Genomic DNA, 15,581 nt, shown 5'->3' on the forward strand with positions numbered 1-15,581 from the left:
CTGACATACACCCTTCAGAGGAACCTCTCTCCTTAGTTCCTTCTCTTCTTTCTTCTCCTTTGACAGAAGAACACAATACCTCAGAGGACCCTCAGGCTCCCTCTGTGAGTCTGAGAAGATCATCAAGACCTAGCAAAACTCCTTTGTGGTTGCAAGATTATGTGACTCTTGCTTCCTCTCACACCTGCCTGTATCCTATCTCCTCACATGTATCCTACAATGCTCTCAAACCTGCTCACCTTCATGCCCTATCCTCCTACTCATCTATTACTGAACCACAGTCATTTAATGAAGCAGCCTCAGATCCCAAGTGGATTGCAGCTATGAAACTTGAAATAGCTGCTCTAGAAGCCAATCATACATGGAGCATTGTGGACCTGCCTACTGGAAAAAACCCTATTGGATGCAAATGGATTTTTAAGATAAAGTTCAAGGCTTCAGGAGAAGTTGAGAGATACAAGGCAAGACTGGTGGCCAAGGGCTATATTCAGAAAGAAGGCCTTGACTACTCAGAAACCTTTTCTCTTGTAGCCAAGATGGTTACTGTGAGGTCCATCATTGCCTTAGCAGCTGCTAAACAGTGGGTTATCTATCAAATGGATGTGCACAATGCCTTCCTCAATGGTGACCTAGTGGAGGATGTCTACATGCAGATACCTGATGGGTTTGCCAGACAGGGGGAGTCTTACAAGGTCTGCAAACTACACAAGGCCTTGTATGGGCTCAAACAGGCCCCAAGACAATGGAACAAGAAATTAACATAAGCATTACTACACATGGGCTTTCAACAGAGCTACTTTGACTACTCTATGTTTACCAAACACAATGGCAGTGATCTAGTTATTGTGCTGGTGTATGTAGATGATCTACTGATCACAGGCAACAATATGATGCTATTAAATCAGACAAAAACTGACTTGCAGAAGAATTTCAAGATGAAAGATCTAGGTGAGCTAAAATTCTTTCTGGGCATTGAAGTTGCTAGATCAAAAGAGGGTATAGTTATGTCTCAAAGGAAATATGCCTTGGAGCTTATCTCTGAGTCAGGTCTAGGGGGAGCCAAGCCAGCAGGCACACCTCTAGAAGTGAATCAAAAGCTAACATCTTAGGAGTATGACAAAGCTATAACAGGCATAGGAAGCTTAGAAGAATCAGACGTTGCACTCAAGAATCCAGGCAGCTATCAAAGGCTTGTAGGGAGATTACTCTACTTAACTATGACTAGACCAGACATAGCATTTGTGGTTCAAGTCCTGAGTCACTATATGCACCGCCCAAAAGTCTCTCATATGGAAGTAGCTTTGAGGGTAGTGAGGTACATAAAAGGAGCTCCTGGGCTAGGACTATTCATGCCAGTACAGAATGCAAATGAGTTATCTGCATACTGTGACTCTGACTGGGGCTCTTGCCTACAAACTAGGAGGTCAGTCACAGGTTACATAGTGAAGTTTGGAGATGATTTGATCTCATGGAATTCGAAGAAGCAGGAGACTGTCTCCAGAAGTTCTGCAGAAGCTGAGTTTAGGAGCATGGCAGCATGTACTGCAGAAATAGTATGGTTAAATGGGCTGTTCAAAGAGCTTGGAGTTCATCTAAACTCACCTGTAAAGCTTATGTGTGATAGCAAGGCTGCAATTCAAATTGCAGCAAATCCCATTTTCCACGAAAGAACTAAACATATTGACATAGACTGTCATTTTGTTCGAGAAAGGATAGTGCAAGGGGTACTGAAGACTCAGCACGTATCAACTAAGGAACAGCTAGCAGACTTACTAACAAAAGGCTTGGGCAAAGCCCAACATGACTATCTTCTGAACAAGCTCGGAGTGAAGAATCTCTTCAAGCCTTCAGCTTGAGGGGGAGTGTTGAGAGAAGTGGAGTTAGTAAACTATGGTTAGCTAGCTATAGTTAGTTAAATCTAATTAATGTGGTTAGTTAGGAAGTAAGTATATGTTAAAGTGTACAAATACACAATAGGAGCTAATGTACAAAGAGACTTTCATTTTTTTCCTTCAATAGAACGGTTAATCCCTTTCTCTTCTTAGCCTTCTCTCTAAGCTGATCTTCGTTCTGAGAACTTCCACAACTATGAAAGCTAACAGTTTATTACACAAAAACTCCCAAATTTAAACAAGGTTCAATTCCCTTAATTCCTTTTCTTTGTTCATTCTTTTTCTTTTTTTCTCTTTTGATTTTAAAAATTAAAAATCCTAAACATACTAAATAAAATCCTAAATTAGATTCTAAATCTATTTGTAAAATTATCCCTAACTTATTTCCTACTAACTTATCACTAAATAATTAAGACTAAAGACTAAAAATGCAAACAACCAATGTATTTCTTAATTTTTGTTTAATAATACAATTAATAAACGACTTAAATCCTAAAAATACAAATAAAAACCTAAAATGTTATGCAACGAAGAATTAAATAATTTTTGGTATTTTCATGACATTAAAATATTAAGAGTGCACAAAATGCAATTAAATGCAAACAATTAACAAAAAATTCCTACAAATTCTATAAAACTTAAAAGCAATTAAGAAAAACCTATTTGTGAATTTTTGTAGGAATATTTTAATCGGACAAAAATCATGTGCTCACAAATGTAATAAGGGCTCAGATTTAAAGCAAATTACAATGCAAAATGAAACAATAGTAACGTATGGATTACAATGTAATATACAGTTAATTCTAAAAAAGATAGATTATTTCACGTACAAATTAAATCAATCACATCTTGCAGCCACTATATAAGTATATATATCTGGTACACAATATATAATATATGCAGGCACACTATGATTTCTCTCTCTCTCTCTCTCTCTCTCTATATATATATATATATCGCAAATTTCACAATTTTAACTATTTAAGAGGTCATTTCGTTATTTCTTTAAAAGAAATTATAGATATATACTACGAACTTAATAGTTAATATTTACCCACACCGAGTTATCACTAGCAATGAGGATAAATCTACATGTAATTGTCTATGTATATATAATAAAATAACCTTAGATACTTAAAACCACCGTGTCTCTGTATGGTTGATTCTTATTGGAATTAAAACTAGGGCGCTCTACCACTTTATGGTAAATTAAATAAATGAGTAACACCATTCGAAAATATAAAACTTATAAGGCACAAAAGGATGAAATAGCGGGACAAATATAAAACATACTGATAATATTATAAATTACTTCACCCTTACGACAACAAACTGGACTGATCATTTATATAGCTATTGTTTGAACTCATTGAATTCCTAGTAACACGAACTATAACTAATGACCATTATATGATGACACAAAAGACACACATCGGATAACTCAAATGAAAATGAACTTAGACGCTTATAATCAAGCTTTTAATAATTAAGCATGATAGGTCTTGAAGTCCTAGGATTTCCTGTATTGACAGTCGAACTACTAAGCAACTACTAAAAAAATAGATCCACTAGCCCTGTTAGCAAAAGGCGCACCAAAATTGTGTCCTGAAACCCTATTTTGAAATGGAAAAGAATCATAGGAACCATATGAAGATCTTGCCCTGGCACCAATAGAAGCCAAGGCACTTCCAAAGGTGAGAAATGGGAATGCATTACTAGTCACCATTTGTTGGTTTTGTGCCTCTCTTTCAACCTTTTTCTTTATGCATCCTTCAGTTGTTGCAGTTGAAAAAAATTAAGTTCTTCAATTGATGCTTCCCACTAATGACCGTTATCTCTCTTCCTTGCTTGTAGGGCTTCTCCACGATTTTTTTCCATTTGGAGAATCCCCTCAATGTTCGTGAGCTCCATGTTGAGATCACGAACACTAGCATTTCGATGAGCCACAATGAGCTGGTTATGGCCATTATTTGGTTGAGAGTTCCTTGTGAGAAACCTATCCATTACTGAATCCACACAAGGGTGGCCAAATGAGTAAACTTTCTTGCCCGGGGAAAATACCACAAGGGCTATTTCAGCACCACATAGTGTACAAAGTTCACTAGCCTTCTTGAAGAGACCAGCACGACGCTTAGAGAAAGTCACTTGCAAATTACTCTCGTTCTGCATCTTCACCATATCAACCTTTTGGCGACCCTTTGCCATGGGTAATTAAACACTCGAGATTTGAGAAACAAAGAAATTGGTGATTTTGAGTCTCAACACCAAGAGCTTTATGTAAGAAACTGTGATTTTTCATTCTCATTGTAATTGTTTTAGGTAAATGAATTCAAATAACTTGGCAGTCTAGAAACTTATGTTCTTTCTCTTTTTGAAGGATTTGAACCAAACCCATTTTGAATCAAGAAAAATCAAAAAGCTCTAACTCTACCCAAATCCCTAATTTTCCACCCTTAATCATATATTTTAGGCCTAGAAATTCATTAGATGTTGATGAAAAAGGAAGAAAATGAGTTGGAGATTACTTACCCAAGAAGTTTTGGTGAAAAAGTACTTCAAGGATCGCCTAAGAGCTTTGGAGAAGAAGAAGTTTTGAAAAATTTTGAGAAATCCCGTTTGCCTTCTGTTTTTGAAACTTAAAAATAACTGGGCGATTTAATGCTACGCGTTCGCGACAGATCTCTCGCATTCGCGATGGGTCAGGCTTTTTGGCCTTCACGTTCGCGTTAAGGGGCTCGCGATCGCGAAGCTATAGCTTCTCGAGCCCTCGCGTTCGCATCCTTAAGGTCGCGTTCGCGTAAGGTTTTCTACCCTTTCCCCCTGCCCAAGCCACTTGGCCTTCGCGTTCGCGTGGCCAGGAACGTGTTCGCGAAGGTATAGCCCCCCGCTGCCTCGCGTTCGCGACCTGGTCTATGCGTTAGCGTAGAAGGAAGTTTCCTTCGGCAATATTTTACTCATCGCATTCGCGAAGGTCCTCCCGCGAACGCGAAGAAGGACATACCAGAACTGACGGCAATATTTATAAGCCTAAAACCATTCTGAAACACTCCCGAGCCCTCAGGGCTCCTAACCAAACACGTGTACTAACTCAACAACATCATACGAACTTATCCGTGCGATCAATTTGCCTAAATAACCTCAAAAACAATGAATCAAATCTCAAAATCAAGAGTTTTTTCTTAAACTTCATCAAGTTGCAAATTTAGAACTTTAAGTCCGAATCACGTCAAACGGCGTCCGTTTTTAACCAAATTTTACAGGAAGTATTTCAAACATATATAAGACCTGTACCGGGCTCCGGAACAAAAATACGGGTCTGATACAATCGCTTTCTAATCAGATTTCATTTCCAATTTTCTAAAACATTTCCATAAAATAATTTTCTAAAAAAATTCATTTCTCGGGCTTGGGACCTCGGAATTCGATTCCGAGCATACGCCCACGTCCCATATTTTCCTACGAACCCTCTGGGGCCGTCAAATCACGGGTCCGGACCCGTTTTCCCAAAATGTTGACCAAAGTCAAATTTATTCATTTTAACATCAAAACTTAACATTTTTCACAGAATTTCATATTTAAGTTTCCGGCTACACGCCCGGACTGCGCAGGAAAATCGAGGCGACTCTAAATGAATTTTTCAAGGCCTCAAAATCACAGAATTTGATAAGAAAACAGGTGATGACCCTTTGGGTCGTCACAAAACCGGATTATATTTGCAGCGACCGCTTAGTCCTTTTTATAAGGCATAGTTGGGTGTGTATTTGTACGATAAAAAACCCACAAAAAATCACAAAACCTAATTTTATTAGGGGTGTGTGTTTTTTCCCCTATTGAAACCCATTTTGGATATGGGTCAAATCACATTAAGGGAGAAATGGATCTAAAGTGGTTATGGTCCATTTAAGCTTATGTGACATTTATTTTTGGATTTTTCTCATTAAATTTTATGCCATGTCATATTTATGGTAGGGGGTAGAGCCAAAATGACTTTTAAGTTACAATGTGAAAGTTTAGTTACTTTTAAATGATAAAAAATAGTTGAGTGACTTTAGTGAAATTGAAACATAGTTGAGTGACCATAAGTGAAATTAACCTCACTTTATAGTAGATGAGCAATCATATTATAAATGTGACTAATTGGGGTATATGAATTGATGCTTTATGCACAAGGATAAAATGTTGGGATTAGTAAAAAAAATTCATTTATAGTTTGTCTTGTTATGATATTTGGATCTAGAAGATAATGAGTCCACATGCTCGATAAATTCTTTCTTTGCCTAAATTTTCTACCTTGTTATGTCCTCAACTCCTCATCCCTTACCTCCACTTCGCAGCCCTGTTATATCCTTGATTCCCTGCTATACTCTACCGAATAAGAGGAGAAACATATATAATCTAAAATGATATCCAGAAAATTACTGTTATGTCCACTTTGTGAGAGATTCCACAATTTCATATACTCAAAATTTTAACACAATAAGTTCATATCCTTGCACGAAATGCCCAATTGTTGTTAGAAACTCCACAACTCAATTCCTCATCCAAGAACACCAACATCTAGGAATAAAAAAGCTTCTTATCCTTTCAGTAAAACTAAATCACTCTTCTCCCAGATTTCAATCTCTAGTAGTTGCTCATCTTTCAGTCACCGAAGTAAAGCAGATACTCTCAACCAATGTCTAGCTGAAACAAGAACCTATAATGCTATTCCTGAAGACAAATATCCCACTATGTCAGAAATTATGGAAGCATCAAGAGCCCAAAATCTTGATCTTCAGCTTCAAAAATTATGACCCTTTTTTTAGAATAACAGCTAGGAGCTTAAAAACCCAAAGGGAGCTTGGGAAATCTGAGGGTTTGATAAGGGTGTGGTTTCAAGGTAAGATTCTACACTTGGATTCCATAAGATTAAAAAGAGAGACTTTGGGGAAAAAAGAACTTTTCAACCTAATTTACCTTATCAAACCAACCGACTTTAATTTCAGTTCAAGAACTTTCATAGCAGTCAACACTGGCCGAAGAAAATATGGAGTAACTAATTTCAGAAGGAGCATAAGATTCTGGCATTACATTTCCTTTTGAAGATTACATTTACTCTTCGCTAATTACAAGGTCATAAAATGCTATGTCCTCTGTTACATTTCCTCTGTTATTTCTGCTTCTTCATAGGCTGTATCGTCTACTTCTTCATTGGCGCAGAGGATGGAGTAGTTCTTCTCATTCTTCTCGTTTTTTTATTTTCTCATGACCTGGCCGGTCAATTTGGCATTTTTCCTGGTCGATTTGTCATCTTTCCTGGCCCATATCTCTGCATCATCATCGTTTATGTTCTTGGTGTGTTTACGAAGCAGATTTTTCTTCTTTTTCGACATCTCTGCATCAACAAAAATATATATCTTGATTACATGAATAATCTTTAGAATTAATAGCGATAAAATATAAAGACTCAAAAGATTAATAACATACTAACCAGAAGTTCTTACTCCAGAAACTGTAAAAACCTTTAAATGGCACCGCCAAACTGAGTATCTAAAAGAGAGAGAGAACTGAAACTTTAATCATACAATAGAAAAAAGGAAGAAGAAATAAAAGCAGCAACAAATCTGGAAAAAAAATTAAAAGGATATTAAAACTAAGACTACGTACCTCTCTAACTATAATTGGCGGATTGATTAGTTTGAGCTAGTGATGTTTCTTATATAGACAATGAGTTAGTTATAGCTCCTTCGATTTCCCTCCCAAAGTTAGTTACTAGTTTGTGTTGAGAGAAGTGGAGTTAGTAAACTATGGTTAGCTACCTATAGTTAGTTAAATCTAATTAATGTGGTTAGTTAGGAAGTAAGTGTATGTTAAAGTGTACAAATACACAATAGGAGCTAATATACAAAGAGACTTTCATTTTTTTTCCTTCAATAGAACGGTTAATCCCTTTCTCTTCTTAGCCTTCTCTCTAAGCTGACCTTCGATCTGAGAACTTCCACAACTATGGAAGCTAACATGGTATCAGAGCTAGTGTCTATGATCAGAGCTTAGTTCCTCGCTCATCTGCGTGTATGTGTGTTACTGAAGTTCAGCTGAAGTGTCTGAAGGTGACAACACCTCTGAGCTAGGGTTTTGCTCAATTTGACCTCTAAAAAGTTTCATCAATGGCTATAGAAGACGAAATAAATGAGAGTGCTCCCAGACGTGCGAATGTACCAGCTGCTCCAGCTATTTTCCCTACGATAGATCATAATCACCCTCTATATCTTCAACCAACAGATACTCCAGGTAGCTCACTCATCTCTCTTCGGTTAACTGGGTCGGATAACTATGCTTTGTGGAGTCGATCTATGAGAATAGGTCTATTAGGTAAAAGCAAACTAGGATTTGTTGATGGTAGGTACCCAAAATCGAAGTTTGAACCTGAATTTCATGAACAATGGGAAAAGGTAAATATTGTAGTACTCTCTTAGATTATAAATGTTGTACGTCCAGGTTTGTTAAGCACTGTAGTGTACGCCTCCAATGCTCACAAGGTGTGGGAAGATCTGAAGGAAAGATTTGACAAAGTGAATGGATCTAGGGTTCTGTACTTGCACAGAGAGATCCATACATTAACACAAGGAACAATGAATATAGCTGACTATTTCTCAAAATTAAGAGATCTATGGGATGAGTTTGATGCACTCATGCCTTGTCCTGGTTGTCCGTGTTCAGAGTCAAAGAAATATGCTGAGCACTTTGAATATCATAGGTTGCTTCAGTTCCTTATGGGACTGAATGACTCTTATTCTCAAGCTCGAAGTCAAATAATGATGATGACACCAGTACCTAGTATCAACAAGGCATATTCTCTCCTTGTGGATGTTGAAAGTCAGAGAAATCTGGCAAACTTCACGCAAATGATGCAAGTAACAGAAGGTAATGACAGCACTGCTATGTATGGCAACAAAAATCCAAATCCTGGCACTGGACAGTTTAGAGCTCAGAAGAAGACACTGATTTGTGATTATTGTAACTACAAAGGTCATACTAGGGAGAACTGTTATAAACTAATAGGATATCCTCAAGACTTCAAGTCCAACCTTAAGATGAAGAAGAAGGGAAGCAACTCAGGAACATATGCTAATCATGTCAATACCAATTACAGTCCTACTATGCAAAATGCTCATATGCAGATGCAATTTGGAGGTTTGTAGTGTGGGACTTCACCTACATTTGGTTTCCAGCCTCAACAAATACAGATGAATGTTGTACCAACTGGAGTCCAGAATCAGCAACAACAAACAGTCCCTTACTTTACACAGGAGCAATATCAGCAGATAGTGGAACTACTTAACAAGGGAGCAGATGAAGGCTCTTCTGCCAGAGCTGTAACTGCAGGTAAACTAATAGCTCTGTTATCCAAGGCTGTTAATCTCAATTGGATAATAGACTCTGGAGCTTCAAATCATATGACATCCACGCTAGAAATGCTAAGTTCATGTCAGTCAATTCCCTCTCAAAAGGGAAGTAAAGTTCACTTGCCAACAGGGGATGTTGCCTTTATTACACATATAGGAAAAGCAAGTGTTCTTAACAATCAGGATATCAACAATGTGTTGTACATTCCAAAGTTTAAGTACAATCTACTGTCAGTATCTAAACTGACTAAAGAGCTGTAGTGTCTTGTGGCATTCTTTCCTGACTTATGTATCTTCCAGGATCTCTACAATGGTCAGGTGAAGGGAATTGGTAAGGAGGACAAGGGACTGTACCTATTACAAGGCAAGACATTAGTCGGTGGTATATTCAGTCATGATTCAACTCAACAAAGGAATAAAACTGTGCAGGTGAACTCTATATATAAGTCTACTATGCCTGAAAATAAGTCTGCTTGTATGACTAGTGAACACTCTGAATCTAGTGCATTGTGGCATAGAAGACTAGGTCATGCACCTATAGATGTAATCAAAAAGCATACAACTCTAAGTAGTTTGAAGGATAATCACACACATTACATTGTCTGCCCTTTAGCCAAGTAGTCAAAGTTACCTTACAAGCTAAGTATTACTACCTCTAATGATATATTTGAACTGATTCATTGTGATGTATGGGGGCCATATAGAGTACCTACATATGACAGTAAAAGGTTCTTTGTTACTATTGTAGCTGACTTTTCCAGATTTACCTGGGTTTTCTTACTTGTTTCTAAGTCTGATACAGTGGTTGTCCTTAAAGAGTTTCTAACAAAGGTGAAGAATGTATTTTCCACAATAGTTAAGACTCTGAGAACCGATAATGGTAGTGATTTCTTTAATCAAGAAGTTCACAGTTTGTTGTCATCCTTGGGCATTATTCATCAAAGTACCTGCACCTATACACCTCAGCAAAATGGAGTTGCTGAGAGGAGGCACAGGACTATATTAGAAATGGCCAGAGCTTTGAGGTTTCAAGCTGATGTGCCTTTGAAATTCTGGGGAGATTGTGTATCTATAGCTGTTTACTTGCTCAACAGACTTCCTTCAAGAGTTATTGGTGGCAAGTCACCCTTTGAGATGCTTTATTTACATGCTCCCAACCTCACTCATCTCAGAGTATTTGGTTGTTTGTGCTATGTAACTTCACCCAAAGAGCTGGACAAATTTGCTTCCAAAGCAGTACCTGGTGCATTTCTAGGATATTCCTCAACTCAGAAGGGATATAAGGTCTATGATCTTCACTCAAGAACCTTCCTTGTAAGCAGAAATGTGGTGTTTAAAGAAGACATATTTCCATTCAAATGCTCACAAAGCTCTGGCACACCTATGTTCCCTGTTCTAGATCTTCTTCCTGCAGTTACTGAAGTTCATCATTCACCTCTATCCTATGATACACCTATGAGAACACAAACTGACACATATCCAACTGACATACACCCTTCAGAGGAACCTCTCTCCTTAGTTCCTTCTCTTCTTTCTTCTCCTTTGACAGAAGAACACAATACCTCAGAGGACCCTCAAGCTCCCTCTGTGAGTCTGAGAAGATCATCAAGACCTAGCAAAACTCCTTTGTGGTTGCAAGATTATGTGACTCTTGCTTCCTCTCACACCTGCCTGTATCCTATCTCCTCACATGTATCCTACAATGCTCTCAAACCTGCTCACCTTCATGCCCTATCCTCCTACTCATCTATTACTGAACCACAGTCATTTAATGAAGCAGCCTCAGATCCCAAGTGGATTGCAGCTATGAAACTTGAAATAGATGCTCTAGAAGCCAATCATACATGGAGCATTGTGGACCTGCCTGCTGGAAAAAAACCCTATTGGGTGCAAATGGATTTTTAAGATAAAGTTCAAGGCTTCAGGAGAAGTTGAGAGATACAAGGCAAGACTGGTGGCCAAGGGCTATATTCAGAAAGAAGGCCTTGACTACTCAGAAACCTTTTCTCCTGTAGCCAAGATGGTTACTGTGAGGTCCATCATTGCCTTAGCAGCTGCTAAACAGTGGGTTATCTATCAAATGGATGTGCACAATGCCTTCCTCAATGGTGACCTAGTGGAGGATGTCTACATGCAGATACCTGATGGGTTTGCCAGACAGGGGGAGTCTTACAAGGTCTGCAAACTACACAAGGCCTTGTATGGGCTCAAACAGGCCCCAAGACAATGGAACAAGAAATTAACATAAGCATTACTACACATGGGCTTTCAACAGAGCTACTTTGACTACTCTATGTTTACCAAACACAATGGCAGTGATCTAGTTATTGTGCTGGTGTATGTAGATGATCTACTGATCACAGGCAACAATATGATGCTATTAAATCAGACAAAAACTGACTTGCAGAAGAATTTCAAGATGAAAGATCTAGGTGAGCTAAAGTTCTTTCTGGGCATTGAAGTTGCTAGATCAAAAGAGGGTATAGTTATGTCTCAAAGGAAATATGCCTTGGAGCTTATCTCTGAGTCAGGTCTAGGGGGAGCCAAGCCAGCAGGCACACCTCTAGAAGTGAATCAAAAGCTAACATCTTAGGAGTATGACAAAGCTATAACAGGCATAGGAAGCTTAGAAGAATCAGATGTTGCACTCAAGAATCCAGGCAGCTATCAAAGGCTTGTAGGGAGATTACTCTACTTAACTATGACTAGACCAGACATAGCATTTGTGGTTCAAGTCCTGAGTCACTATATGCACCGCCCAAAAGTCTCTCATATGGAAGCAGCTTTGAGGGTAGTGAGGTACATAAAAGGAGCTCCTGGGCTAGGACTCTTCATGCCAGCACAGAATGCAAATGAGTTATCTGCATACTGTGACTCTGACTGGGGCTCTTGCCTACAAACTAGGAGGTCAGTCACAGGTTACATAGTGAAGTTTGGAGATGATTTGATCTCATGGAAATCGAAGAAGCAGGAGACTGTCTCCAGAAGTTCTGCAGAAGCTGAGTTTAGGAGCATGGCAGCATGTACTGCAGAAATAGTATGGTTAAATGGGCTGTTCAAAGAGCTTGGAGTTCATCTAAACTCACCTGTAAAGCTTATGTGTGATAGCAAGGCTGCAATTCAAATTGCAGCAAATCTCATTTTCCACGAAAGAACTAAACATATTGACATAGACTGTCATTTTGTTCGAGAAAGGATAGTGCAAGGGGTACTGAAGACTCAGCACGTATCAACTAAGGAACAGCTAGCAGACTTACTAACAAAAGGCTTGGGCAAAGCCCAACATGACTATCTTCTGAACAAGCTCGGAGTGAAGAATCTCTTCAAGCCTTCAGCTTGAGGGGGAGTGTTGAGAGAAGTGGAGTTAGTAAACTATGGTTAGCTAGCTATAGTTAGTTAAATCTAATTAATGTGGTTAGTTAGGAAGTAAGTGTATGTTAAAGTGTACAAATACACAATAGGAGCTAATGTACAAAGAGACTTTCATTTTTTTCCTTCAATAGAACGGTTAATCCCTTTCTCTTCTTAGCCTTCTCTCTAAGCTGACCTTCGTTCTGAGAACTTCCACAACTATGAAAGCTAACAGTTTGTTACACAAAAACTCCCAAATTTAAACAAGGTTCAATTCCCTTAATTCCTTTTCTTTGTTCTTTCTTTTTCTTTTTTTCTCTTTTGATTTTAAAAATTAAAAATCCTAAACATACTAAATAAAATCCTAAATTAGATTCTAAATCTATTTGTAAAATTATCCCTAACTTATTTCCTACTAACTTATCACTAAATAATTAAGACTAAAGACTAAAAATGCAAACAACCAATGTATTTCGTAATTTTTGTTTAATAATACAATTAATAAACGACTTAAATCCTAAAAATGCAAATAAAAACCTAAAATGTTATGCAACGAAGAATTAAATAATTTTTGGTATTTTCATGACATTAAAATATTAAGAGTGCACAAAATGCAAACAATTAACAAAAAATTCCTACAAATTCTATAAAACTTAAAAGCAATTAAGAAAAACCTATTTGTGAATTTTTGTAGGAATATTTTAATCGGACAAAAATCATGTGCTCACAAATATAACAAGGGCTCAGATTTAAAGCAAATTACAATGCAAAATGAAACAATAGTAACGTATGGATTACAATGTAATATACAGTTAATTCTAAAAAAGATAGATTATTTCACGTACAAATTAAATCAATCACATCTTGCAGCCACTATATAAGTATATATATCTGGTACACAATATATAATATATGCAGGCACACTATGATTTCTCTCTCTCTCTCTCTCTCTCTCTATATATATATATATATATATATATATCGCAAACTTCACAATTTTAACTATTTAAGAGGTCATTTCGTTATTTCTTTAGAAGAAATTATAGATATATACTACGAACTTAATAGTTAATATTTACCCACACCGAGTTATCACTAGCAATGAGAATAAATCTACATGTAATTGTCTATGTATATATAATAAAATAACCTTAGATACTTAAAACCACCATGTCTCTGTATGGTTGATTCTTATTGGAACTAAAACTAGGGCGCTCTACCACTTTATGGTAAATTAAATAAATGAGTAACACCATTCAAAAATATAAAACTTATAAGGCACAAAAGGATGAAATAGCGGGACAAATATAAAACATACTGATAATATTATAAATTACTTCACCCTTACGACAACACACTGGACTGATCACTTATATAGCTATTGTTTGAACTCATTGAATTCCTAGTAACACGAACTATAACTAATGACCATTATATGATGACACAAAAGACACACACATCGGATAACTCAAATGAAAATGAACTTAGACGCTTATAATCAAGCTTTTAATAATTAAGCATGATAGGTCTTGAAGTCCCAGGATTTCCTGTATTGACAGTCGAACTACTAAGCAACTACTGAAAAAATAGATCCACTAGCCCTGTTAGCAAAAGGCGCACCAAAATTGTGTCCTGAAACCCTATTTTGAAATGGAAAAGAATCATAGGAACCATATGAAGATCTTGCCCTGGCACCAATAGAAGCCAAGGCACTTCCAAAGGTGAGAAATGGGAATGCATTACTAGTCACCATTTGTTGGTTTTGTGCCTCTCTTTCAACCTTTTTCTTTATGCATCCTTCAGTTGTTGCAGTTGAAAAAAGTTAAGTTCTTCAATTGGTGCTTCCCACTAATGACCGTTATCTCTCTTCCTTGCTTGTAGGGCTTCTCCACGATTTTTTTCCATTTGGAGAATCCCCTCAATGTTCGTGAGCTCCATGTTGAGATCACGAACACTAGCATTTCGATGAGCCACAATGAGCTGGTTATGGCCATTATTTGGTTGAGAGTTCCTTGTGAGAAACCTATCCATTACTGAATCCACACAAGGGTGGCCAAATGAGTAAACTTTCTTGCCCGGGGAAAATACCACAAGGGCTATTTCAGCACCACATAGTGTACAAAGTTCACTAGCCTTCTTGAAGAGACCAGCACGACGCTTAGAGAAAGTCACTTGCAAATTACTCTCGTTCTGCATCTTCACCATATCAACCTTTTGGCGACCCTTTGCCATGGGTAATTAAACACTCGAGATTTGAGAAACAAAGAAATTGGTGATTTTGAGTCTCAACACCAAGAGCTTTATGTAAGAAACTGTGATTTTTCATTCTCATTGTAATTGTTTTAGGTAAATGAATTCAAATAACTTGGCAGTCTAGAAACTTATGTTCTTTCTTTTTTTGAAGGATTTGAACCAAACCCATTTTGCCTCCATTCATTGTTTCTTTGTATTGCCAACGCTAATTTTAATGATCATAATGAGACAATACATACTTTTATTAATTTGAGTTTTGTTGTTGGACTGCACTTGACCAGCATTTTATTTGAGAACAAGTTAAAAATAATTTTAAAAAGAGGAAATATTAAATGTTCAATATAACCTTTTGTTTTGCTAATACGTTGTTTACGTAATTGTTTGAGGAACTTGGGAGTCCAGAAATTTATGTTACTTTCTTTTTTAAAAGGATTTGAGCCAAACCCATTTGGCCTTCATTCATCGTTTTTTTGTCTCGACTGCGCTAATCCTTAATGATCATAATTAGACAATGCATACTTTTATTAATTAGAATTATGTTATTGGATTGCACTTGACCACCATTTTATAATTTGAGAACAAGTTGAAGAAACGTATTAAAAAGAATATATTAAATGATCAGTATAACCTTTTATTTTAATAACACGTCTTTCCATTTATGAATAATTTTTCAAAAAGTATCGATCAATTTATTAGTAAA

The 15,581-nt window shown here is 37.1% G+C and overlaps 3 protein-coding genes across 3 annotated transcripts; 1 reads left to right on the forward strand and 2 right to left on the reverse strand.

Annotated features, from left to right (window-relative positions):
- Nucleotides 1-3,432: 3,432 nt before the first annotated feature.
- Nucleotides 3,433-4,097, reverse strand: LOC138877072 (agamous-like MADS-box protein AGL62). Its single transcript, XM_070156549.1, has 2 exons — nucleotides 3,722-4,097; nucleotides 3,433-3,662 (listed from the first exon to the last, which is right to left on the reverse strand). The coding sequence occupies exons 1-2, from the start codon at nucleotides 4,095-4,097 to the stop codon at nucleotides 3,433-3,435; spliced, it is 606 nt and encodes a 201-aa protein (XP_070012650.1).
- Nucleotides 4,098-8,038: 3,941 nt separating this feature from the next.
- On the forward strand, nucleotides 8,039-9,073 carry LOC138877074 (uncharacterized). Its single transcript, XM_070156556.1, has 2 exons — nucleotides 8,039-8,270; nucleotides 8,370-9,073. The coding sequence occupies exons 1-2, from the start codon at nucleotides 8,039-8,041 to the stop codon at nucleotides 9,071-9,073; spliced, it is 936 nt and encodes a 311-aa protein (XP_070012657.1).
- A 5,122-nt stretch (nucleotides 9,074-14,195) lies between these two features.
- On the reverse strand, nucleotides 14,196-14,860 carry LOC104222017 (agamous-like MADS-box protein AGL62). The gene is made up of 2 exons (XM_070156574.1): nucleotides 14,485-14,860; nucleotides 14,196-14,425 (listed from the first exon to the last, which is right to left on the reverse strand). The coding sequence occupies exons 1-2, from the start codon at nucleotides 14,858-14,860 to the stop codon at nucleotides 14,196-14,198; spliced, it is 606 nt and encodes a 201-aa protein (XP_070012675.1).
- Nucleotides 14,861-15,581: the final 721 nt, after the last annotated feature.

Source organism: Nicotiana sylvestris, chromosome 1 (genome assembly GCF_000393655.2).
Source record: "Nicotiana sylvestris chromosome 1, ASM39365v2, whole genome shotgun sequence".
Classification (NCBI taxonomy): domain Eukaryota; kingdom Viridiplantae; phylum Streptophyta; class Magnoliopsida; order Solanales; family Solanaceae; genus Nicotiana; species Nicotiana sylvestris.